The 25,072-nt window shown below is 52.6% G+C and overlaps 1 protein-coding gene across 1 annotated transcript in view; it reads right to left on the reverse strand.

Moving 5' to 3' along the window:
* The window catches only part of SLC6A2 (solute carrier family 6 member 2), a 378,218-nt gene that overhangs the window by 226,109 nt on the left and 127,037 nt on the right, over positions 1-25,072 (reverse strand). The window contains exon 7 of the mRNA XM_075325426.1: positions 1,349-1,442. Coding sequence (XP_075181541.1) covers positions 1,349-1,442 — 94 coding nt within the window. The remainder of the gene's footprint in view (positions 1-1,348; positions 1,443-25,072) is intronic.

Here is a 25,072-nt window from a genome sequence, read left to right on the forward strand (position 1 = left end):
CCCCGGTGAGCTGCTTCTAACCCCCCAGATGTATGCCCTGCCAATCCCCCCCCCCCCCCCGCCGATGCCGCGGGTGCTGTACCCGCCGAGCCGCGGGTGCAGGCCCCACAGAGCAGCAGAGTTGTGTGTATTTGTCTGTATGTAGCAGAGTTGTGTGTGTCTGTATGTAGCAGAGTTGTATGTGTTTGTCTGTATGTAGCAGAGTTGTATGTGTTTGTCTGTATGTAGCAGAGTTGTGTGTGTCTGTTTGTAGCAGAGTGTAGTACCATTGTTTCAGTCCAGTTGTGGCTTTATACAGCAGGGAGGAGCATTCCTTGCTGTACTAAGTGAACATTGGAGCGATTGATCTGTCAATGGCCCTTTAAAAACATATTGTACGGCTCTTGCGGAATTAAAATTAACATGTTGCAATCAAAGCAGACTTTTTTTCATTTGGGAGCGGGGTAGTCCTATACAGTGAGTATATCCCAAATTCTATATTTTTAGGGCAGAAGTTGGGGGTCGTCTTATACGCCCAGTCGTCTTATACGCCGGCATATACGGTACTCCAAATTCCAAAAATATTAAGCTTTGATATTTGAGTCTTTTGGGTTGATTGAGAACATAGTTGTTGATCAATAAGAACAAAAATCGTCTAAAACTACAACTTTCCTAATAATTCTGCACACGGTGTAGATGATGCAAACAGCTGCTGACCGGTGGGGAGTCCAGAGTCTATACCCGCCACCAAAAATCGCACAAAATAGCTTTCTGATGGACACAGATCTTGCATGCAGCGTGCGCTCAGAGTAGTGTACGTTCACCGCTATAGACCGCTCTGTGTGCACGCTGCATGCCATGTAAAAGATGTGATCAGAAGATTAGCTGGTGTTTACGCTTTGCTCGGTGGATCTTTGCCATGAATAAATGGTGTTATAGGTTTTTTGATTTTCAGTTTCTCCGACAATCATTACATGTAAAATGATTTAAAGGGAACCTGTCACCAGATTTGGTGACTATAAGCTGCGGCCACCACCAGTGAACCCTTATATACAGCATTCTAGAATCCTGTATATAAGAGCCCACTGGTGGTGGCCGCAGCTTATAGTCACCAAATCTGGTGACAGGTTCCCTTTAAAGTCAGTGCAGCTTTATAGCAGCTACGTTACATAACGCCGCACTGCATCTGATGGAGCAGGGGTTGTTTTTTTTGGGCAAATCACTAAAAAACCTTAATAAAGAAGTAGAAGAAGGCTCAAGGAAAATCTAGCACTGCAGCACCGTGCGACTATGAAGCTGAAGTATGCGGGGGAACCATGTAATACATTGTACAACCAAGTAATGATATACACAAGTAATAGGAGCCTACCCGCTTAGCTGTGCCGTGCCGCTGTCCTCTGGATTTCTATCGTCAGCAGCAACCTCTTTTGGCCTCTGAGAAACAGCTATGGAAACTTCATCCTCTGAGGATAAAAATGAGAAACAAAATGACAGTATGTGATAGATACCTCTGCCTTAGTAGAGATGAATATTCACAGCACTCTGGCCACATCGATAGACTGTGGCCACCGAATTGGAGCTCTTCGAGCCACCTCCTTCCTGCCGGCATGCCTGATGCCTCTTCTTGAATAGTAGGCCATTAAGTTGGAAGTTCTCAAGGCCTGCTGATCAGAAGAGGTGACGGGACGCCATCAATCAGGAGAAGAAGGGAATTTTGTTACTTACCGTAAATTCCTTTTCTTCTAGCTCCTATTGGGAGACCCAGACGATTGGGTGTATAGCACTGCCTCCGGAGGCCACACAAAGCAATTACACTAAAAAGTGTAAGGCCCCTCCCCTTCTGGCTATACACCCCAGTGGGATCACTGGCTCACCAGTTTTAGTGCAAAAGCAAGAAGGAGGAAAGCCAATAACTGGTTTAAACAAATTCACTCCGAAGTAACCTCGGAGAACTGAAAACCATTCAACATGAACAACATGTGTACCCGAAAAACAACCAAAAATCCCAAAGGACAACAGGGCGGGTGCTGGGTCTCCCAATAGGAGCTAGAAGAAAAGGAATTTACGGTAAGTAACAAAATTCCCTTCTTCTTCGGCGCTCCATTGGGAGACCCAGACGATTGGGACGTCCAAAAGCTGTCCCTGGGTGGGTAAAGAAATACCTCATGTTAGAGCTGCAAAGACAGCCCTCCCCTACGGGGAGGCAACTGCCGCCTGCAGGACTCTTCTACCTAGGCTGGCGTCCGCCGAAGCATAGGTATGCACCTGATAATGTTTGGTGAAAGTGTGCAGACTCGACCAGGTAGCTGCCTGGCACACCTGTTGAGCCGTAGCCTGGTGACGCAATGCCCAGGACGCACCCACGGCTCTGGTAGAATGGGCCTTCAGCCCTGATGGAACCGGAAGCCCAGCAGAACGGTAGGCCTCAAGAATTGGTTCTTTGATCCATCGAGCCAGGGTGGCCTTAGAAGCCTGCGACCCCTTGCGCTTACCAGCGACAAGGACAAAGAGTGCATCAGAGCGGCGCAGGGGCGCCGTGCGGGAAATGTAGATTCTGAGTGCTCTCACCAGATCTAACAAATGTAAATCCTTTTCATACCGGTGAACCGGATGAGGACAAAAAGGAAGGTAAGGAGATATCCTGATTAATATGAAACGAGGATACTACCTTAGGGAGAAACTCCTGAATGGGGCGCAGCACTACCTTGTCCTGGTGGACCACCAGGAAGGGAGCCTTGGATGACAGCGCTGCTAGCTCAGACACTCTCCGAAGAGACGTGATCGCTACCAGAAAGGCCACTTTCTGTGATAGTCGAGAGAGTGAAACATCCGTCAGAGACTCCAAAGGCGGCTTCTGGAGAGCAACTAGTACCCTGTTCAGATCCCATGGATCTAACGGCCGTTCGTACGGGGGGACGATATGACAAACCCCCTGCAGGAACGTGCGTACCTGCGGACGTCGTGCTAGACGCTTCTGAAAAAACACCAATAGCGCCGAGACTTGCCCTTTAAGGGAGCCGAGCGACAAGCCCTTTTCCAACCCAGATTGCAGGAAGGAAAGAAAAGTAGGCAATGCCAATGGCCAGGGGGACACTCCTGGTACAGAGCACCAGTAAAAGAAAATCTTCCACTTCCGTGGTAGATCTTAGCAGACGTGGGCTTCATAGCCTGTCTCATGGTGGCAACGACCCCTTGGGATAATCCTGAGGACACTAGGATCTAGGACGCAATGGCCACACAGTAGGTTCAGGGCCGTAGAATTCAGATGGAAAAACGGCCCTTGGGACAGTAAGTCTGGCCGGTCTGGTAGTGCCCACGGTTGACCGACCGTGAGATGCCTGTCGCCAGAGCTCTTTGATCGTCATGAAAACCGGGACCTTGCTGTTGTGCCGATTCGTGAAACCCGTCCGGGTGCAGAGACCATTCTCCTGCGTCCACGCCCTGGTGACTGAGGAAGTCTGCTTCCCAGTTATCTACGCCCGGGATGTGAACTGCGGATATGGTGTATGCTCTGTCTTCCACCCCTAGCAGAATCCGGCGGACTTCCTGGGAGGCTCGCCGACTGCGTAGTCCGCCTTGGTGGTTGATGTATGCCACCGCTGTGGATTGTCCGACTGAATTCGGATCTGTTTGCCTTCCAGCCACTGCAGGAAGTCTTGCAGGGCAATATACACTGCCCAGAGCTCCAGACAATTGATCTGAAGAGTGGACTCCTCTGAAGAGAGTCCTTGATCGTCTGAGAAAGGGGGACGTTCCTGTGTAGGGACATCGACTTCCCCTCCCATTAGCGAAGAATGTTCTATTGAAGTGGACGCAGATGAAACTGCGTGAAAGGGACTGCCTCTGGATGAGGTGTCTTCTTGAAGGAGAGACTGCACCCCCGTCTGTAGTGACCGCTGTTTGTCCAGTGGAAGCTTCACCATCGCTGAGAGAGTGTGAAACCCCAAGCTAAGATATGCCAGCGATTGGGTTTAACTTTGAAAAGTTGAGGACCCACCCGAAACTCTGGGAAGTCTCCAGCGCCATGTTCAGGCTGTGTTGGCATGCCTCTTAAAAGAGTGCCTTGACAAGTAGATGGTCTAAGTAAGGGATCACAGGGTGACCCTGAGAGTGCGGGAGTGGTCCCACTGCTGCCATGAACTTGGTGAAAACCCGTGGGGCTGTCGCCAGACCGAAGGGTAGGGCTACGAACCGAAGATGCTCGTCTTCAATAACGAATCGTAGCAAACGCCGGTGCTCTGGAGCAATCGGCACGTGGAGATAAGCATCCTGATGTCTATTGATGCTAGGAAATCTCCTTGAGACATTGAGGCAATGACGGAGCGGAGGGATTCCATCCGGAACCGCCTGGTTTTCACGTGCTTGTTGAGCAGTTTAAGGTCCAGAACGGAACGGAAGGAATCGTCCTATTTTGTCACCCCGACCAGATCGGAGTAAAAAGTGTCTCTTGTTCCTGAGGAGGAACCGGGATTACGACTCCTACTGCCTGCAGAAGAGCCTCGGCTCGGCCGGTGAGGAAGTTTTTGCGACAAACTGTCTCTCACCCACCGGCCATTGACCTGTGGCAGTTAAATGTCGCTAAAGCGGGGGAGTCTGCCACCGACCGCGGACGCGGAGAGAGAGGGCTGAAAGTCATGAGGAAACCGCCTTGGTAGCGGTTCCTCCGGCTGCCTTCTCCGGGCGTGATTGAGCCCGCCAGGAACCTGCGCCCCTCTGAGCCTTTTGAGTCCTGTTGGACGAGGGCAATTGGGACGTGCCCGAGCCTGGGAAGGACCGAAACCTCGACTGTCCCTTCTCCTGATGGGTCTTGTTTGATAGCTGGGGTAAGGAAGAATCCGTACCCTTGGACAGTTGAATGATTTAATCCAACCGCTCACGAAACAGTCTGTCACCAGATAAAGGCAATCTGGTTAAGCACTTTTGTGGAAGCAGCATCTGCTCCAATCCCTTAACACTAGGAGCGTAACAACACGGAGTTGGCGGACGCCACTGACGTACGGCTCGTAGAGTCCAGGACAGCATAAACAGCTTGAGTCGCAATGCCGACATTGCGAGGTGAAGGACGCTACTGCGGCCAAGATGTACATGTGACCGCGTCCCTCTGCGCAATACTAGCTGAAACAGCTTGGAGTGCCTCTATGGCTGCGAAAGCCTGGGCAACCGACCCGCCGATAGCTTCATAGACAGATTGCAACCAGAGGGCTATCTGTCTGTCAATGGCATCTTTAAGTGAAGTCCCATCTTCCACTGCAACTATAGATCTAGCCGCAAGCCTGGAGATTGGGGGATCCACCCTTGGAGCGCTTGAGCACGTCAGGGGGGAAGAGACAACGCGTATCCTCAATACGGTTGGAGAAACGCTTATCGGGATAAGCGTGGTGTTCCTGGACTGCTTCTCTGGAGTCAGAGTGACCAGAAAAGTACTCAATATACGCTTGAGATACCGAAATAGGGATTTCTTCTGCTGTGAAGCTGACCCCTCCACTGGAGGAGTTGAGGGAGAAATACCCAACCTTCCATTGATGGACGCTATAAGATTATTCACTATAGCGTCACCATCCGGTGTATCCGGATTGAGAGCGGTCTCAGGATCAGAGTCCTGAACAGCTACGTCTGCATCATCATACAGAGAGTACTGTGATGAAGTCGAGGGCCGTTCTTAGGGAGCTCGCTTAGGCCGTCTGGGACTGTCGTCCGTGTCAGAGCATGCACTCTGGGATGCATGGGACCCTCCTGGAGCCATGATTTGTTTCGAAATCAGGGTGGCCAGGGGCATTGAATCAACATTGCCCAAGGTCTGTCTGGACTGCAAAGTCTGTAAGATGTTAGTCATAGTCACAGACAATATATCAGCGGAAACTGCAACTCCGTCCCTGTCCCTGGACAGGGATCACAGGTGGTTCTTTTGGCCACCTGTAGCAGAGACCCCGTTGAGTAATTGCACACACTGGGGGTCCTGGAACAGTATCGCATGCAGTACAAGCAGCATAGAAAGCCTGTGCCTTGGCACCCATGCTTTTTTTTTTTTTTTTTTTGCTGTTGCTGTCTAGCCATCTAGGAGCATTAGCCAAGAATCGCGACCGTACAGTGCAATGTATAGCATACAAGCATGAAGTACAATAAACACTTCAGCACATGCAGTACAAGGAGCATAGAAAGCCTGTGCCTTGGCACCTTTGCTTTTCTGCTGCCGTTGTCTAGTTATTCAGGAGCATTAGCCAAGAAAAGCGACATACAGTGAATGTATAGCATACAAGCATGAAAATAACCACTGCAGCACATGCAATCCAAGCAGCATTGAAAGCTTGTGCCTTAGCACCCTTGCTTTTCTGCTGCTGTTGTCTAGTCATCAAGGAGCATTAGCCAAGAATAGCGACATGCAGTGAATGTACAAGCATGAAAATAAACTCTGCAGTACATGCAATCCAAGCAGCATTGAAAGCTTGTGCCTTAGCACCATTGCTGTTTGCTGCCGCTGTCTAGCCATCTAGGCGGGTAGACAGCCAAGAATAGCCCTTACAGTGCAATGTAAAGCATACAAGCATAAAGGACACATGACACTGCAGCACATGCAAGACAAGCAGCATATAGAGTCTGTGCTTTAGCACCCCTGATCTTTTGCTGCTGTTTCTAGGTCTGCATCCTGAATAGCGACCGTACAAAAGTACAACAGGACACTTCGGCATTAGTGGGTCAGCACTTTAGTTGCCGCTTACCGCCCACACAAAAGCGGGTGTGTGGCGCCGGAATCCTGTGCTGGTAGCTCAGCGCTTGTCTCCGTTTTCCCGCTCTGCGTGCCGGAATGGCTGCCGGCGTCCAGAGGAGAGGGGCGGGCCGAGGGCGTGCCCGAGACAAGAGCGGGAACCCGGCGCCCACTGTGTCTAGTGAAGGGGGCTGGAGAATGCAAATAAGGCTCCAGCCCTCGGCGCTGCTATAGAACAGCGTCTCTCCCTTTCCCTGAGTGACAGGGTGGGGGCGGGAACGAAGCGGCGCTAGGCCGCAAAAGCCGGGGACTAAAGTTAGAAGCGCCGCCGCCGTAAAAGCGCGGTCGGCGCGTCCCCGGCGCACTACAAGTCGCAGCTGCGCCGCCGCTCCAGGGGCGGTCGGCGCGGCGGTCCCCACACGTAAAGTCCCCCAGTAATCTGCAGGGACTATAAGCCCAGCGCACAGCGCTACAGTCCCCGGCGCACTAGCACACCCAGCAAGCCTGGAGTGTGCGTGGCCTGCCATACGGGGACACAGAGTACCTGAAAGTTGCAGGGCCTTGTCCCTGAACGGCACTCCCGCTCCACATCCAGCAGGTTCTATGGGTCTGTGGATGGAGCCCGGCCTCAGGGCTTGGTGGCCGGAAAGATCCCACTTCCTCAGAGCCCCTCAGGGGGATGGGGAAGGAAAACAGCATGTGGGCTCCAGCCTCCGTACCAGCAATAGGTACCTCAACCTTACAAACCGCAAGTGGGGTGAGAAGGGAGCATGCTGGGGGCCCTAGTATGGGCCCTCTTTTCTTCCATCCGACATAGTCAGCAGCTACTGCTGACTAAACAGTGGAGCTATGCGTGGATGTCTGACCTCCTTCGCACAAAGCAGAAAACTGGTGAGCCAGTGATCCCACTGGGGGTGTATAGCCAGAAGGGGAGGGGCCTTACACTTTTTAATGTAATTGCTTTGTGTGGCCTCCGGAGGCAGTGCTATACACCCAATCGTCTGGGTCTCCCAATGGAGCGCCGAAGAAAGTTTAATTTTAATGCAGTGTGTTGGCACTCATTCACCCGCCGCTCCATTTGAAGACGGAAGAGGTAACCCGCTTTCTTCTGGACAGTGGAAGGCCCAGGATCAGCAATTTAGCATCTAATGACAAAGTTGTCCTCTACTTTTACACTGATGGCCTCTCCTTAGAATAGGTCATCAATGTCAGATCGGCCGGGGTCCGACCTCCTGCACCCGATTAGCTGTTCTGTCCCGGCGGCTCTGGAGCTGCTTCGTGTTTTCATAGTGGCTGCGGCCAGGTACTGCACATCCGCCTCCTAATCAGATCAATAAAGGGGGGCGTGGCCTAGCTCAGTATGTGAGTGGAAGCAGATCCTGTAGCTCCTGCCAAGCATCTAGAAAATCCCTAGGGAAGAAACCCAAAAAAAACTCAGAAGTCACACGCTGCAGCTGGACGACCCTCTGACCCCCCCCTGACCTGATTGCATTGCTTACTGGCACAGATATGACAAGGAGGGGGCCGAAAAAGCAGGTGGGAGAAGTGGAGGAGCAGAATCAAGATGGTGCCGTGGGCAGCATGGAGCAGAGAAAAGATAATGGTGCAGACGCTGAGGAGACCAGAAGACAGGCTTCAACACGGCTGGAGCGTTTTGCCAGGCAGGAGAGCGGTGCCCATCACAGAGAGACAGTGAGGTGAGCTGCAGATGAATATGGGACTTGCAGACAGCATGGGGCTGAGTGCAGGAGGGGGAGGGGTGAGAGCAGCAGGGAGCTCAGGCCTTCATGGCTGAGACAAGAAGGGAATTTTGTTTACTTACCGTAAATTCCTTTTCTTCTAGCTCCAATTGGGAGACCCAGACAATTGGGTGTATAGGCTATGCCCCCGGAGGCCGCACAAAGTATTACACTAAAAGTGTAAAGCCCCTCCCCTTCTGCCTATACACCCCCCGTGCTCCCACGGGCTCCTCAGTTTTGGTGCAAAAGCAAGAAGGAGGAAAAAAATTATAAACTGGTTTAAAGTAAAATTCAATCCGAAGGAATATCGGAGAACTGAAACCATTCAACATGAACAACATGTGTACACAAAAAAACAGGGGCGGGTGCTGGGTCTCCCAATTGGAGCTAGAAGAAAAGGAATTTACGGTAAGTAAACAAAATTCCCTTCTTCTTTGTCGCTCCATTGGGAGACCCAGACAATTGGGACGTCCAAAAGCAGTCCCTGGGTGGGTAAATAATACCTCATAATAGAGCCGTAACGGCTCCGTCCTACAGGTGGGCAACCGCCGCCTGAAGGACTCGCCTACCTAGGCTGGCATCCGCCGAAGCATAGGTATGCACCTGATAATGTTTGGTGAAAGTGTGCAGGCTCGACCAGGTAGCCGCCTGACACACCTGCTGAGCCGTAGCCTGGTGCCTCAAAGCCCAGGACGCACCCACGGCAAGCTTCGAGAATTGGTTCCTTGATCCACCGAGCCAGGGTTGATTTGGAAGCCTGTGACCCTTTACGCTGGCCAGCGACAAGGACAAAGAGTGCATCCGAGCGGCGCAGGGGCGCCGTACGAGAAAGGTAGAGTCTGAGTGCTCTCACCAGATCTAACAAGTGCAAATCCTTTTCACATTGGTGAATTGGATGAGGGCAAAAAGAGGGTAAGGAGATATCCTGATTGAGATGAAAAGGGGATACCACCTTAGGTAGAAATTCCGGAACCGGACGCAGAACCACCTTGTCCTGGTGAAACACCAGGAAAGGGGCTTTGCATGACAATGCTGCTAGCTCAGACACTCTCCGAAGTGAAGTGACTGCTACTAGGAAAACCACTTTCTGCGAAAGGCGTGCGAGAGAAATATCCCTCATTGGCTCGAACGGTGGTTTCTGAAGAACCATCAGCACCCTGTTCAGATCCCAGGGTTCCAACGGACGTTTGTAAGGAGGGACGATGTGACAAACCCCCTGCAGGAACGTGCGTACCTGTGGAAGTCTGGCCAAGCGCTTCTGAAAAAACAGAGTGCAGAGACTTGTCCCTTAAGGGAGCCAAGCGACAAACCCTTCTCCAATCCGGACTGAAGAAAGGACAGAAAAGTGGGCAAGGCAAATGGCCAGGGAGAAAAACCCTGATCAGAGCACCATGACAGGAATATTGTCCACGTCCTGTGGTAGATCTTGGCGGACGTTGGTTTCCTGGCCTGTCTCATAGTGGCAATGACCTCTTGAGATAATCCTGAAGACGCTAAGATCCAGGACTCAATGGCCACACAGTCAGGTTGAGGGCCGCAGAATTCAGATGGAAAAACGGCCCTTGAGACAGCAAGTCTGGTCGGTCTGGTAGTGCCCACGGTTGGCCGACCGTGAGATGCCACAGATCCGGGTACCACGACCTCCTCGGCCAGTCTGGAGCGACGAGGATGGCGCGGCGGCAGTCGGCCCTGATCTTGCGTAACACTCTGGGCAACAGTGCCAGCGGAGGAAACACATAAGGGAGTTGAAACTGCGACCAATCCTGAACTAAGGCGTCTGCCGCCAGAGCTCTGTGATCGTGAGAACGTGCCATGAATGCCGTGACCTTGTTGTTGTGCCGGGACGCCATTAGGTCGACGTCCGGCATCCCCCAGCGGCAACAGATCTCCTGAAACACGTCCGGGTGAAGGGACCATTCCCCTGCGTCCATGCCCTGGCGACTGAGAAAGTCTGCTTCCCAGTTTTCCACGCCCGGGATGTGAACTGCGGAGATGGTGGAGGCCGTGGCTTCCACCCACATCAAAATCCGCCGGACTTCCTGGAAGGCTTGCCGACTGCGTGTTCCTCCTTGGTGGTTGATGTAAGCCACCGCTGTGGAGTTGTCCGACTGAATTCGGATCTGCTTGCCTTCCAGCCACTGCTGGAACGCTTTTAGGGCTAGATACACTGCCCTGATCTCCAGAACATTGATCTGAAGTGAGGACTCCTGCCGAGTCCACGTACCCTGAGCCCTGTGGTGGAGAAAAACTGCTCCCCACCCTGACAGACTCGCGTCCGTCGTGACCACCGCCCAGGATGGGGGTAGGAAGGATTTCCCCTTCGATAATGAAGTGGGATGAAGCCACCACCGAAGGGAAGCTTTGGTTGCCTGAGAGAGGGAGACGTTCCTGTCGAGGGACGTCGGCTTCCTGTCCCATTTGCGTAGGATGTCCCATTGAAGAGGACGCAGGTGAAACTGCGCGAAAGGGACTGCCTCCATTGCTGCCACCATCTTCCCCAGGAAGTGCATGAGGCGCCTCAAGGGGTGTGACTGACCTTGAAGGAGAGATTGTACCCCCGTCTGTAGTGAACGCTGCTTGTTCAGCGGAAGCTTCACTATCGCTGAGAGAGTATGAAACTCCATGCCAAGATATGTTAGTGATTGGGTCGGGGTTAGATTTGACTTTGAAAAGTTGATAATCCACCCGAAACCCTGGAGAGTCTTCAGTGCCACGTTCAGGCTGTGCTGGCATGCCTCTTGAGAGGGTACCTTGATAAGTAGATCGTCCAAATACGGAATCACAGAGTGACCTTGCGAGTGCAGGAGTGCCACTACTGCTGCCATAACCTTGGTAAAGACCCGAGGGGCTGTCGCCAGCCCGAAAGGTAGAGCTACGAACTGCAGGTGTTCGCTTCCTACAACGAGGCGTAGAAAACGCTGATGCTCTGGCGCAATCGGCACGTGGAGATAAGCATCCTTGATGTCTATTGATGCTAGGAAATCTCCTTGAGACATTGAGGCGATGACGGAGCGGAGGGATTCCATCCGGAACCGCCTGGTTTTCACGTGTTTGTTGAGCAGCTTTAGATCCAGGACGGGACGGAACGACCCGTCCTTCTTTGGCACCACAAACAAATTGGAGTAAAAACCGCGACCTCGTTCCTGAAGAGGAACGGGAGTCACCACTCCTTCCGCCTTTAGGGCGGACACCGCTTGCAGAAGAGCATCTGCTCGGTCGGGAGGTGGAGAAGTTCTGAAGAAGCGAGTTGGAGGACGAGAACTGAACTCTATCCTGTACCCGTGAGACAGAATGTCTCTCACCCAACGGTCTTTGACCTGTGACAGCCAAATGTCGCCAAAGCGGGAGAGCCTGCCACCGACCGAGGATGCGGAGAGAGGAGGCTGAAAGTCATGAGGAAGCAGTCTTGGTAACGGTTCTTCCGGCTGTCTTTTTTGGTCGTGATTGAGTCCGCCAAGAATCTGAGCCCCTCTGATCCTTTTGAGTCCTTTTGTACGAGGAGAATTGGGACCTGCCTGAGCCTCGAATGGACCGAAAACCAGACTGTCCCCTCCTCTGTTGGGGTTTGTTTTGTCTGGGTTGAGGTAAGGATGAATCCTTACCCTTGGAGTGTTTAATGATTTCATCCAAACGCTCACCAAACAGTCGGTCACGAGAAAAAGGCAAACTGGTTAAGCACTTCTTGGAAGCAGAATCTGCCTTCCATTCTCTCAACCACAAGGCTCTACGTAAAACCACGGAGTTGGCAGACGCCACTGCCGTACGGCTCGTAGAGTCTAGGACAGCATTAATCGCGTAAGACGCGAATGCAGACATTTGAGAGGTCAAGGGCGCCACCTGCGGAGCAGATGCACGTGTGACCGTGTCGACCTGTGTAAGCCCAGCTGAAATAGCTTGGAGTGCCCATACGGCTGCGAATGCTGGCGCCAACGACGCTCCAATAGCTTCATAGATGGATTTCAACCAGAGCTCCATCTGTCTGTCAGTGGCATCTTTAAGTGCCGCCCCATCTTCCACTGCAACTAAGGATCTAGCTGCAAGCCTGGAGATTGGAGGGTCCACCTTGGGACACTGGGTCCAGCCCTTGACCACGTCAGGGGGAAAAGGATATCGTGTATCTTTAAGCCGTTTGGAGAAACGCTTATCTGGATAAGCGTGGTGTTTCTGAATAGCGTCTCTAAAGTCAGAGTGGTCCAGAAAAGTGCTCAATTTACGCTTGGGATACCTGAAATGGAATTTCTCCTGCTGTGAGGCTGACTCCTCCGCAGGAGGAGCTGGTGGAGAAATATCTAACATTCTATTGATGAACGCTATAAGATCATTCACTATGGCGTCACCATCAGGTGTATCCAGATTGAGAACGGTCCCAGGATCAGAATCCTGATCAGCCACATCCGCCTCATCACACAGAGAGTCGTCCAGCTGGGACCCTGACCAGTGTGATGAAGTTGAGGGCCGCTCATAGCGAGCCCGCTTAGGCCGTCAGGGACTGTCGTCCGAGTCAGAGTCGTCACCCTGGGGTGCATGCGACACCTCCTGAGCTCGGGAGTGTTCCAGCTGAGGGGGACCAGGGAGCAATGATTCAACAGTGCCCATGGTCTGAGTTACTCGTCTAGACTGCAATGTTTCAAGAATTTTAGACATAGTCATAGACAATCTGTCAGCAAAAGCTGCAAACTCCGTCCCTGTCACCTGGACAGCATTCACAGGTGGTTCTCCCTGGGTCACCTCTAGCAGCGGCCCCGGCTGAGCAAGTGCCACAGGGGCCGAGCACTGCACACAATGGGGGTCAGTGGAACCTGCCGGTAGAGCAGCCCCACATGCGGTACAAGCAGCATATAAAGTCTGTGCCTTGGCACGTTTGCTTTTTGCGGACGACATGCTGTTGTCTGCCTTGAGTAACCTAGGAGGGTATATAGCAGAGAGTCACCAGCGACCGTACAGTGTAATGTATAGCATGCAAGCACAAAAATACAAAGTACACTTCGGCACAAGTGGGGGTGAGCCCTTGAGGGCTGCTTACCGCCCGCTGAAAAGCGGGTGTGAGGTCGCAGAATCCAGTGTCTGGGTCTCCCAGTCTCCCCTCTCCAGCTCAGCGTGCAGACAGGAATGGCTGCCGGCGTCCTGTGAGGAGGGGCGGACCGTGGGCGTGCCACAAACAAAGTGCGGGAAACTGGCGTCCCACTGTGCCCAGTGTGAGGGCTGGAGTATGTAAAGCAGACTCCAGCCCTCAGCGCTGATGGTCTGTACAGCGTCCCGCCCTCCCCCTGACTGGCAGGTCTGGGGGCGGGAACGAAACGAACTAGGCCGCAAAAGCCGGGGACTGTAGTAATAAGCGCGGCCGTCATACATGCACGGCTAGCGCGGAAGTCCCCGGCGCACCACAAGTCCCAGCCGCGTCGCAGTGAAAACTGACCCCAGCGGCCGGCGCTGCCGTTCGTACTAAGTCTACTCACTCAGCAGCGCTGTAGTGAGGAATGGCACAAGCGCAGCAGCGCTGATGTCCCCGGCGCACTAACACGCCCAGCATGCTGCGGTGTGCGCGCGGTATGCCCGGGGACACAGAGTACCTTAACGAAGCAGGGCCCTGTCCCTGACGATACTCAGCTCCATATCCAGCCGATTCTCCGGGGGCTGTGGTAGGAGCACGGTCTCAGTGCCTGGAGACCGGTAAAGTCCCACTTCACCCAGAGCCATAATGGGGATGGGGAAGGAATCAGCATGTGGGCTCCAGCCTCCGTACCCGCAATGGGTACCTCAACCTTAACAAACACCGCCGACAGAAAGTGGGGTGAGAAGGGAGCATGCTGGGGGCCCTAGTATGGGCCCTCTTTTCTTCCATCCGACATAGTCAGCAGCTGCTGCTGACTAAACAGTGGAGCTATGCGTGGATGTCTGACCTCCTTCGCACAAAGCATAAAACTGAGGAGCCCGTGATCCCACGGGGGGGTGTATAGCCAGAAGGGGAGGGGCCTTACACTTTTAAGTGTAATACTTTGTGTGGCCTCCGGAGGCAGTAGCTATACACCCAATTGTCTGGGTCTCCCAATTAGGAGCGACAAAGAAAAAGAGACTAGGCCGCAAAAGCCGGGGACTCGAGTTATAAGCGCGGCCGCCGTATAAGCGCGGTCGGCGCGGAAGTCCCCGGCGCACTAACAGTCCCAGCCGCGCCGCAGTGATAACAATAACAGCGGCGGTCAGCGCGGCAGTCCCCATACACTAACACACTCAGCGACGCTGCAGTGTGTAATGGCACAAACGCGGTCAGCGCCGCGGTCCCCGGTGCACTAGCACACCCAGCAATGCTGGAGTGTTGCTGTGCGCAGTCCCCACGGGGACACAGAGTACCTCAAAGTAGCAGGGCCATGTCCCTGAACGATACTCGGCTCCTATCCAGCAGAGTCCTCAGGAGCTGTGGATGGAGCACGGTCTCAGTGCCTGAAGACCGATTAGGATCCCACTTCACCCAGAGCCCTAAGGGGGATGGGGAAGGAAAACAGCATGTGGGCTCCAGCCTCCGTACCCGCAATGGATACCTCAACCTTAACAACACCGCCGACAAGAGTGGGGTGAGAAGGGAGCATGCTGGGGGCCCTGTTAAGGGCCCTCTTTTCTTCCATCCGACATAGTCAGCAGCTGCTGCTGACTAAGCTGTGGAGCTTGCGTGCATGTCTGCCTCCTTCGCACAAAGCAAAAGAAGGGAATTTTGTTACTTACCGTAAATTCCTTTTCTTCTAGCTCTTATTGGGAGACCCAGACGATTGGGTGTATAGCACTGCCTCCGGAGGAAAGTGTAAGGCCCCTCCCCTTCTGGCTATACACCCCCAGTGGGATCACTGGCTCACCAGTTTTAGTGCAAAAGCAAGAAGGAGGAAAGCCAATAACTGGTTTAAACAAATTCTCTCCGAGTAACATCGGAGAACTGAAAACCGTTCACATGAACAACATGTGTACCCGCAAACAAACCAAAAATCCCGAAGGACAACAGGGCGGGTGCTGGGTCTCCCAATAAGAGCTAGAAGAAAAGGAATTTACGGTAAGTAACAAAATTCCCTTCTTCTTCGGCGCTCTATTGGGAGACCCAGACGATTGGGACGTCCAAAAGCTGTCCCTGGGTGGGTAAAGAAATACCTCATGTTAGAGTTGCAAGACAGCCCTCCCCTACGGGGAGGCAACTGCCGCCTGCAGGACTCTTCTACCTAGGCTGGCGTCCGCCGAAGCATAGGTATGCACCTGATAATGTTTGGTGAAAGTGTGCAGACTCGACCAGGTAGCTGCCTGGCACACCTGTTGAGCCGTAGCCTGGTGTCGTAATGCCCAGGATGCACCCACGGCTCTGGTAGAATGGGCCTTCAGCCCTGATGGAACCGGAAGCCCAGCAGAACGGTAGGATTCAAGAATTGGTTCTTTGATCCATCGAGCCAGGGTGGCCTTAGAAGCCTGCGACCCTTTGCGCTTACCAGCGACAAGGACAAAGAGTGCATCCGAACGGCGCAAGGGCGCCGTGCGGGAAATGTAGATTCTGAGTGCTCTCACCAGATCTAACAAATGTAAATCCTTCTCATACCGATGAACTGCATGAGGACAAAACGAAGGCAAAGAGATATCCTGATTAAGATGAAAAGAGGATACCACCTTCGGGGGAAACTCCTGAATGGGGCGCAGCACAACCTTGTCCTGGTGGAAGACCAGGAAGGGAGCCTTGGATGATAGTGCTGCTAGCTCAGACACTCTCCGAAGAGATGTGATCGCTACCAGAAAAGCCACTTTCTGTGATAGTCTAGAAAGTGAAACCTCCCTCAGAGGCTCGAAGGGCGGCTTCTGGAGGGCAACTAGTACCCTGTTCAGATCCCATGGATCTAACGGCCGCTTGTACGGGGGTACGATATGGCAAACCCCCTGTAGGAACGTGCGCACCTTAGGAAGGCGTGCCAAACGCCTCTGAAAAAAGACGGATAGCGCCGAGACCTGACCTTTAAGGGAGCCGAGCGACAAACCTTTTTCTAACCCAGATTGCAGGAAAGAAAGAAAGGTAGGCAATGCAAATGGCCAGGGAGACACTCCCTGAGCAGAGGACCAGGATAAGAATATCCTCCACGTTCTGTGGTAGATCTTAGCGGACGTGGGCTTCCTAGCCTGTCTCATGGTGGCAACGACCCCTTGGGACAATCCTGAAGACGCTAGGATCCAGGACTCAATGGCCACACAGTCAGGTTCAGGGCCGCAGAATTCCGATGGAAAAACGGCCCTTGGGACAGTAAGTCTAGTCGGTCTGGGAGTGCCCACGGTTGGCCGACCGTGAGCTGCCACAGATCCGGATACCACGCCCTCCTCGGCCAGTCTGGGGCGACAAGTATGACGCGGCTGCAATCGGATCTGATCTTGCGTAGCACTCTGGGCAAGAGTGCCAGAGGTGGAAACACATAAGGGAGCCGGAACTGCGACCAATCTTGCACTAGGGCGTCTGCCGCCAGCGCTCTTTGATCGCGAGACCGGGCCATGAAGGTTGGGACCTTGTTGTTGTGCCGTGACGCCATTAGGTCGACGTCCGGCACCCCCCAGCGGCGACAGATTTCCTGAAACACGTCTGGGTGAAGGGACCATTCCCCTGCGTCCATGCCCTGGCGACTGAGGAAGTCTGCTTCCCAGTTTTCTACGCCGGGGATGTGAACTGCGGATATGGTGGAGGCCGTGGCTTCCACCCACATCAGAATCCGCCGGACTTCCTGGAAGGCTTGCCGACTGCGTGTCCCCCCTTGGTGGTTGATGTATGCCACCGCTGTGGAGTTGTCCGACTGAATTCGGATCTGCCTTCCTTCCAGCCACTGCTGGAAGGCTAGTAGGGCAAGATACACTGCTCTGATTTCCAGAACATTGATCTGAAGGGTGGACTCCTGCTGAGTCCACGTACCCTGAGCCCTGTGGTGGAGAAAGACTGCTCCCCACCCCGACAGACTCGCGTCTGTCGTGACCACCGCCCAAGACGGTGGTAGGAAGGATCTTCCCTGTGATAATGAGGTGGGAAGAAGCCACCACTGCAGAGAGTCCTTGGCCGTCTGGGAAAGGGAGACTTTCCTGTCCAGGGATGTTGACTTCCCGTCCCATTGGCGGAGAATGTCCCATTGAAGTGGACGCAGATGAAACTGCGCAAACGGAACCGCCTCTATTGCCGCCACCATCTTCCCGAGGAAGTGCATGAGGCGTCTTAAGGAGAGCGACTGACTTTGAAGGAGAGCCTGCACCCCAGTTTGTAGAGACCGCTGCTTGTCCAGCGGAAGCTTCACTATCGCTGAGAGAGTATGAAATTCCATGCCAAGATACGTTAGTGATTGGGTCGGTGACAGATTTGACTTTGGGAAGTTGATTATCCACCCGAACGCCTGGAGAGTCTCCAGTGCAACATTCAGGCTGAGTTGGCATGCCTCTTGAGAGGGTGCCTTGACCAGTAGATCGTCCAAGTAAGGGATCACAGAGTGTCCGTGAGAGTGCAAGACTGCTACCACTGCCGCCATGATCTTGGTGAACACCCGAGGGGCTGTCGCCAGACCAAATGGCAGAGCTACGAACTGAAGATGGTCGTCTCCTATCACGAAGCGTAGAAAGCGTTGGTGCTCTGTAGCAATCGGCACGTGGAGATAAGCATCTTTGATGTCTATTGATGCTAGGAAATCTCCTTGAGACATTGAGGCAATGACTGAGCGGAGGGATTCCATCCGGAACCGCCTGGCGTTCACATGCTTGTTGAGCAGTTTTAGGTCCAGAACAGGACGGAAGGAGCCGTCCTTTTTTGGAACCACAAAGAGATTGGAGTAAAATCCTCGCCCCCGTTCCTGAGGGGGGACCGGGATCACGACTCCTTCTGCTCTTAGAGAGTCCACCGCCTGCAGCAGGGCATCTGCTCGGTTGGGGTGTGGGGAGGTTCTGAAGAACCGAAGTGGAGGCCGAGAACTGAACTCGATTCTGTACCCGCGAGACAAAATGTCTGTTACCCACCGGTCTTTGACCTGTGACAGCCAAATGTCGCAAAAGCGGGAGAGCCTGCCACCGACCGAGGATGCGGAGGGAGGAGGCCGAAAGTCATGAGGTAGCCGCTTTGGAAGCGGTTCCTCCATTTGCTTTCCTGGGGCGTGAGTGAGCCCGCCAGGAATCTGAGCTCCCTTGTTCTTTCTGAGTCCTTTTGGACGAGGAGAATTGGGCCTTGCCCGAGCCTCGAAAGGACCGAAACCTCGACTGCCACTTTTTCTGTTGAGGTTTACTTGCTCTGGGCTGTGGTAAGGAAGAGTCCTTACCCTTGGACTGTTTTATGATTTCAGCCAATGGCTCACCAAACAGTCTGTCTCTAGATAATGGCAAGCTGGTTAAGCATTTTTTGGAACCAGCATCTGCTTTCCAGTCCTTTAACCACAAGGCTCTGCGCAAAACCACAGAATTGGCGGACGCCATAGCGGTACGGCTCGTAGATTCTAGGACAGCATTGATAGCATAGGTCGCAAACGCAGACATTTGCGAAGTTAGGGACGCCACTTGCGGCACTGCTGGATGTATGATAGCATCCACCTGTGCTAAACCAGCTGAAATAGCTTGGAGTGCCCACACGGACGCGAATGCTGGAGCAAACGACGCGCCGATAGCTTCATAGACAGATTTCAACCAGAGGTCCATCTGTCTGTCGTTGGCATCTTTAAGTGAAGCGCCATCCTCTACTGCGACTATGGATCTAGCCGCAAGCTTGGAAATTGGGGGATCCACCTTTGGACACTGGGTCCAGCGTTTGGCCACCTCAGAGGGAAAAGGATAACGGGTATCCTTAGAACGTTTAGAGAAACGCTTGTCTGGATGAGCGTCGTGTTTCTGGATCGATTCTCTGAAGTCAGAGTGGTCCAAAAAAGCACTTAATTTACGCTTGGGATACAGGAAATGGAACTTCTCCTGCTGTGCAGCTGCCTCCTCTGCAGAAGGGGCTGGGGGAGAAATATCCAACAGTCTATTAATTGCCGATATAAGGTCATTAACCATGGCGTCACCATCAGGGGCATCCAGATTGAGAGGGGCCTCAGGATTAGAATCCTGATCACCGTCCTCAGTCTCATCACAGAGAGACTCTTCTCGTTGAGACCCTGAGCAGCGTGATGACGTGGAGGGTCTTTCCCAGCGAGCTCGCTTAGGCTGCCTGGGACTGTCATCTGAGTCAGAGACTTCAGCCTGTGATGCTTGAGACCCCCTTGGAGCACGGATTAGTTCCAACTGAGGGGGACCGGAGAGCATAGACACAGCAGTGTCCATGGTCTGAGTAACTGGCCTGGACTGCAAGGTCTCCAGGATTTTTGTCATAGTCACAGACATTTTATCAGCAAAAACTGCAAAGTCTGTCCCCGTCACCGGGGCAGGGTTCACAGGCGACTCTGCCTGGGCTACCACCACAATAGGCTCTGGCTGACGAAGTGCCACTGGGACTGAACATTGCACACAATGAGAGTCGTTGGAGCCTGCTGGTAGATTAGCCCCACATGCAGTACAAACAGTGTACACAGCCCGTGCCTTGGCACCCTTGCGTTTTGCGGATGACATGTTGCTGCCTCCTCAGAGCAGTACAGGGTGTCCAGCCAAGAAGCGACCTTACAGTGCAAATATATTATATATATATATATATATATATATATATATATATATATATATATATATATATATATATATATATATATATATATATATATATATATATATATATATATATATATATAGTACCAAGAAAAAAGTACACTAATATAACACTGAGGCACTAGTGGGGCCAGCACTAATGTGCTGCTTACCGCCCGCTTAGGAGCGGGTGTGTGGGCGCCGAAATCCCTTTAGTCTGGGTCTCCCAGAGCCTGCTGCCTTTCCCCAGCCAGACCGCATGTGTAATGGCTGCCGGCGTCCTTGTGGAGAGGGGGGGCGGGCCCTGGGCGTATACAGACGAAGAGCGGGAAGCCTGCTTCCCACTGTGCCTAGTGAGAGGGCTGGAGCATGTAAATAAAGCTCCAGCCCTCGGCGCTGCCTATTGAGCAGCGTCTCTCCCCTACCCTGATTGACAGGGTGGGGGCGGGAACGAAGCGGCGCTAGGCCGCAGAAGCCGGGGGCTAAAGTTAGAAGCGCCGCCGCCGTAAAAGCGCGGTCGGCGCAAAGCCCCCGGCGCACCACAAGTCGCAGCTGCGCCGCCGCTCCAGGAGCGGTCGGCGCAGTAGTTCCCAACATGTAACGTCACTCAGCAAAGCTGCAGTGACCTAACCCCAGCGCACAGCGCTACTGTCCCCGGCGCACTATAACGCTCAGCAAGCCTTGAGAGTGTCCGTGCCTGCCGGGGACACAGAGTACCTGAAAGTTGCAGGGCCTTGTCCCTGAACGGCACTCCCGCTCCAAATCCAGCAGGTTCTCTGGGTCTGTGGATGGAGCCCGGCCCCAGGGCTTGGGGGCCGGCAAGATCCCACTTCCACAGAGCCCTCCAGGGGATGTGGAAGGAAAACAGCATGTGGGCTCCAGCCTCTGTACCAGCAATAGGTACCTCAACCTTACAAGCACCACCGCGGGTGAGAAGGGAGCATGCTGGGGGCCCCATATGGGCCCTCTTTTCTTCCATCCGATATAGCCAGCAGCTACTGCTGACTACAAACAGTGGAGCTATGCGTGGATGTCTGACCTCCTTCGCACAAAGCAGAAAACTGGTGAGCCAGTGATCCCACTGGGGGTGTATAGCCAGAAGGGGAGGGGCCTTACACTTTCCTCCGGAGGCAGTGCTATACACCCAATCGTCTGGGTCTCCCAATAGAGCGCCGAAGAAAACTGAGGAGCCCGTGGGAGCACGGGGGGTGTATAGGCAGAAGGGGAGGGGCTTTACACTTAGTGTAATACTTTGTGCGGCCTCCGGAGGCATAGCCTATACACCCAATTGTCTGGGTCTCCCAATGGAGCGACAAAGAAATCCCAGATCTCAGGCAGCACAGCTAGGGGAGCTGGCAGGCACACAGAATATCCCTGAAGAGCCCACACAGACATCCTCACAGCGGTAATGCTATGCAGAGCATCTATTACTGAGGTGACCCAGCAGCTGGGGAGCCTGAGAGAAGACATGGCATCCATGCGGCACAAGCTTCATGAAGTGAAAGAAAGAACAGGAGAAGTTGAGCAGAGAGTCAGGATCATGGAGGACCGCATGGCAGGATTTGACAGACGGGCAGCGTGCAGCACAGCAAATAGCAGCACTCCTAGCAAAAACGGATGACCTTGAAAATAGATCAAGGCGTAACAACCTGAGATTAATTGGCGTTCCAGAGAAAGTGGAAGGTACATCCCCAACTAATTTTTTTGAGGAATGGCTGAAAAGTAAAATTGGATCTGAGCATCTGACCCCTCTATATGCGGTGGAAAGCGCCCATAGGGTTCCACCCGCCCCCTGGACACCCACAGCGACCTGTCCTGGCCAAAATACTGCACTAGAGAGACAGGGATAATATCCTGAAGTATGCCAGAGGACACCCGGACCTGATCATCAATGGCTCCAAGATATCCATTTTTCCAGATTACTCCATAGAAGTGCAAAAGCAAAGAGCCAAGTTCATTGACATCAAGAGAAGGCTGAGACAACTGAACCTGGTATACTCCATGATGTACCCGGCGAAACTCAGAGTGGTTGCTGGAGGAATACTGCACTTTTTCCTGGATACTAAGGAAGCGCTAAGATGGCAGGATAGCAATGAACAACGCTTGCGGCGGGAGGGTCGTGAAGGGGAAGCTGGAGACTGACTTTTGGGGACACCCTACCTCTCATCGCATGCAGTGGTGTAGAGGAAAAATACTATGCTATGGTTGCCGGGGAGGAGTTCCTGTTTGAAAATTTAAAAAAAAATATATTTTTTTTTTGTTTACCTCGGCAATCTAAATTTAAATCTACATTTAATGGACTCTAGAGGAAAGGGGTCTGCAAACACCACTGAGGATGGGAGGAAATGGAATCCTGGCTATGGAAAGGGACTTTCCAACTAATACTGGACTCGCAATGCATAAATACTGAATTCATTTTTATTCTCCCCCCCTCTTTTTTTTGTTTTTCTTTTTCTACCCTCTCGCATCTCTTATTCCACCCTCCATCTTCTTCTTATACTACTTTTCTCTTTCTTTTACCCACTTCCCCGACCCCTTTCTTTCTCCCTTTCCCCCCCCCCCCCCCTTCTTTCCTGTAACTTGCTTTCGTTCTTCCCCCTTAATATTAAAAAAGGGGCATTGCGAGAATATGGCAGGACTGCAATACTGATCAGATGGACAGCCGGATACCGTGCACGACAAACAGGCGGGGTCCGCCCCTCCTTCTGGAGGTCCTGGTTCTGGTGCTATTGATGGTTGATAGGGCCCTGTCCGTCGTAAAAGAGTAAACATGACAAAAGATGGACACGGTATCTGGCAGACTTGCCAAGGCAAACATATGCCCTCCGTCCCTGATACAAAGGGGACTGGTGGCAACGATGTGTTACTATGTTTACTGTTGTGGGGGGGGGGGGGGGGGGTGGGCCGGTCGACAGTCTCATTTGGCCTAATAAGGAGCTCTGGGAGAACGAGAATTTGTCAATTAATCATATGGCAGGACGTATTAAGCTAATTAGTTGGCAAGTTAGGGGCTTAGCCTCTAGCACCAAAAGGCAAGCAGTACAGTGGTACCTCGCTTAACGAGTAACCCTCTTAACGAGAATTTCGCTTAACAAGCAAAGCTTTCTGTAAATTTGTAACCCGCTTTACGAGAAAGCTTTGCTGGACGAGCGAAATTCTCACCGCACACACTTCCGGTTTCGTCCATCCACCACGCTCTGACCCGCACGTGCAGTTCACACAAACACACACAAACACACGCACGCACACACATACAGTATTATGCTCACCTTACCTTCCGATCCACCGCCAGTCTCATGGTTCTTGTAGTTCCCGGGTACATCGCGACGTCCTCGCGGCGAACTGCAAGAGCCAGGAGGCTTGCGATGGAACGGAAGGTAAGGGGAGCATATAATATAACATAATATGTTTACCTTTCGTTTCATCGCCGGCCTCCTGGGTGCTGTAGTGCGCCGCTGCGCTCCAGTCCACGCTGTGTGCCTGCATCCATAGTGACGAGGGAGGAACTTCCTGTCACCGCTAATGAAAGGCAGAGCGCTGGCCAATCAGAGGCAAGCGGCTCTGCCTTTGACGTCAGCGCTCTGGCCGGGAACTTCCTGCCTCGTCGTTATGGTAACGCGTTACACAGCCTGGCCCCGTACCAGAGAACAGCAAGTCCCAGCAGACCGGCGATGGAACGGAAGGTATGGTGAGCATATAATGTGCGAGTGTGTGTGTGTATGTGTGGAATGATAGAACAGCGGACCAGGATGGGACATTTTAGAAGTTGTGGAACGGATCGTCAGCATTGCAATGATTTCCTATGGGAAATCTTGCTCTGCTGAACGAGTACCTTGATTAACAAGCACAGTCCCAGAACGGATTATTCTCGTTAAGCCAGGTACCACTGTATTTAAATTTTTACACACAGAAAAACCTGACCTAATTTGTTTGCAGAAAACACACATGACACCGGAGAAGCTGCATCTACTGGATAGAAGGTGGCTCAGGGTGGGGTATCACTCTACATATTCTGCATACTCCAGAGGGGCCAGTATACTAGTCCGCTCAGGCGCACGGTTTGAATTTCTAAAAGGTCATCGTGGATAAAGATGGGCGGTATGTATGTCTTTCCTGTAGGCTGGGGACAAGAGCCGTAGTAATTATATCCCTATACATACCTCCGCCATATTGCAGCAAACTACTTCACAGTCTGATAAATTTATTGGCAGACTTTCCTGGGGTTCCCTTTATGTAATGGGAGATTTTAATAATATTCCGAATTCACATTGGGACAAAGGGAGACATGAGGTACGAAAAATGGGGGGGGGGGGGGGGGGGGGGGTGGGGGGGTAACTGTACACCATTCGGTAATTTACTTAAAGAAACGGCGCTGATTGACCTGTGGAGGACTCTGCATCCGTAAGTGTATCAATACTCCTGTTATTCGGCTACGTTCTCATCCCTTTCGCGCATTGATCTGGCCTTAGGCAATGAAGCAATGCAAGGTTTGGTAGTGGGTACTAAATACTTCCCCAGGACGGTATCAGATCATTCGCCCCTGGGTGTAAGAAATACACCTGGGGGAACTACAAAACCAAAATAGACCCTTGTGGGAATTAAATCCCTTTTGGTTACAATTAGTGGAAGAAGGGGGCGGTATTAGTGATAGTTTAAAGGAAACCTGTCATCAGAAATTTGGCTAACAACCTAAATGTTTCCCCTTCTGCAGCTCGTGGGCTGCATTCTAGTAAGGTTTCTATACTTTTTGTGCCCCCTTTTAAACCAAAATAAATACTTTATAAAACTGTACCTTTCGGTTTGAAAATCTTGTAAATTATCCCATGGGGGCGGGCCGTGTGGCGTCCGTTGCTGTATCTTACGCCGTCCCCCATGCTCCAAATCATCCCTCAGGACACCGCCCACTGCGCCCGAGGTCCCGTGCACGCCAGGACACCTAGTGACGTGGTCGCAGGCACGAGAGTATGGGCGGCGCTGTGATTGTGATTGGGGAAGTGTATATTAGGTGGGTGCA

Source organism: Anomaloglossus baeobatrachus, chromosome 10 (assembly GCF_048569485.1).
Source record: "Anomaloglossus baeobatrachus isolate aAnoBae1 chromosome 10, aAnoBae1.hap1, whole genome shotgun sequence".
In the NCBI taxonomy this organism is placed as follows: Eukaryota; Metazoa; Chordata; class Amphibia; order Anura; family Aromobatidae; genus Anomaloglossus; species Anomaloglossus baeobatrachus.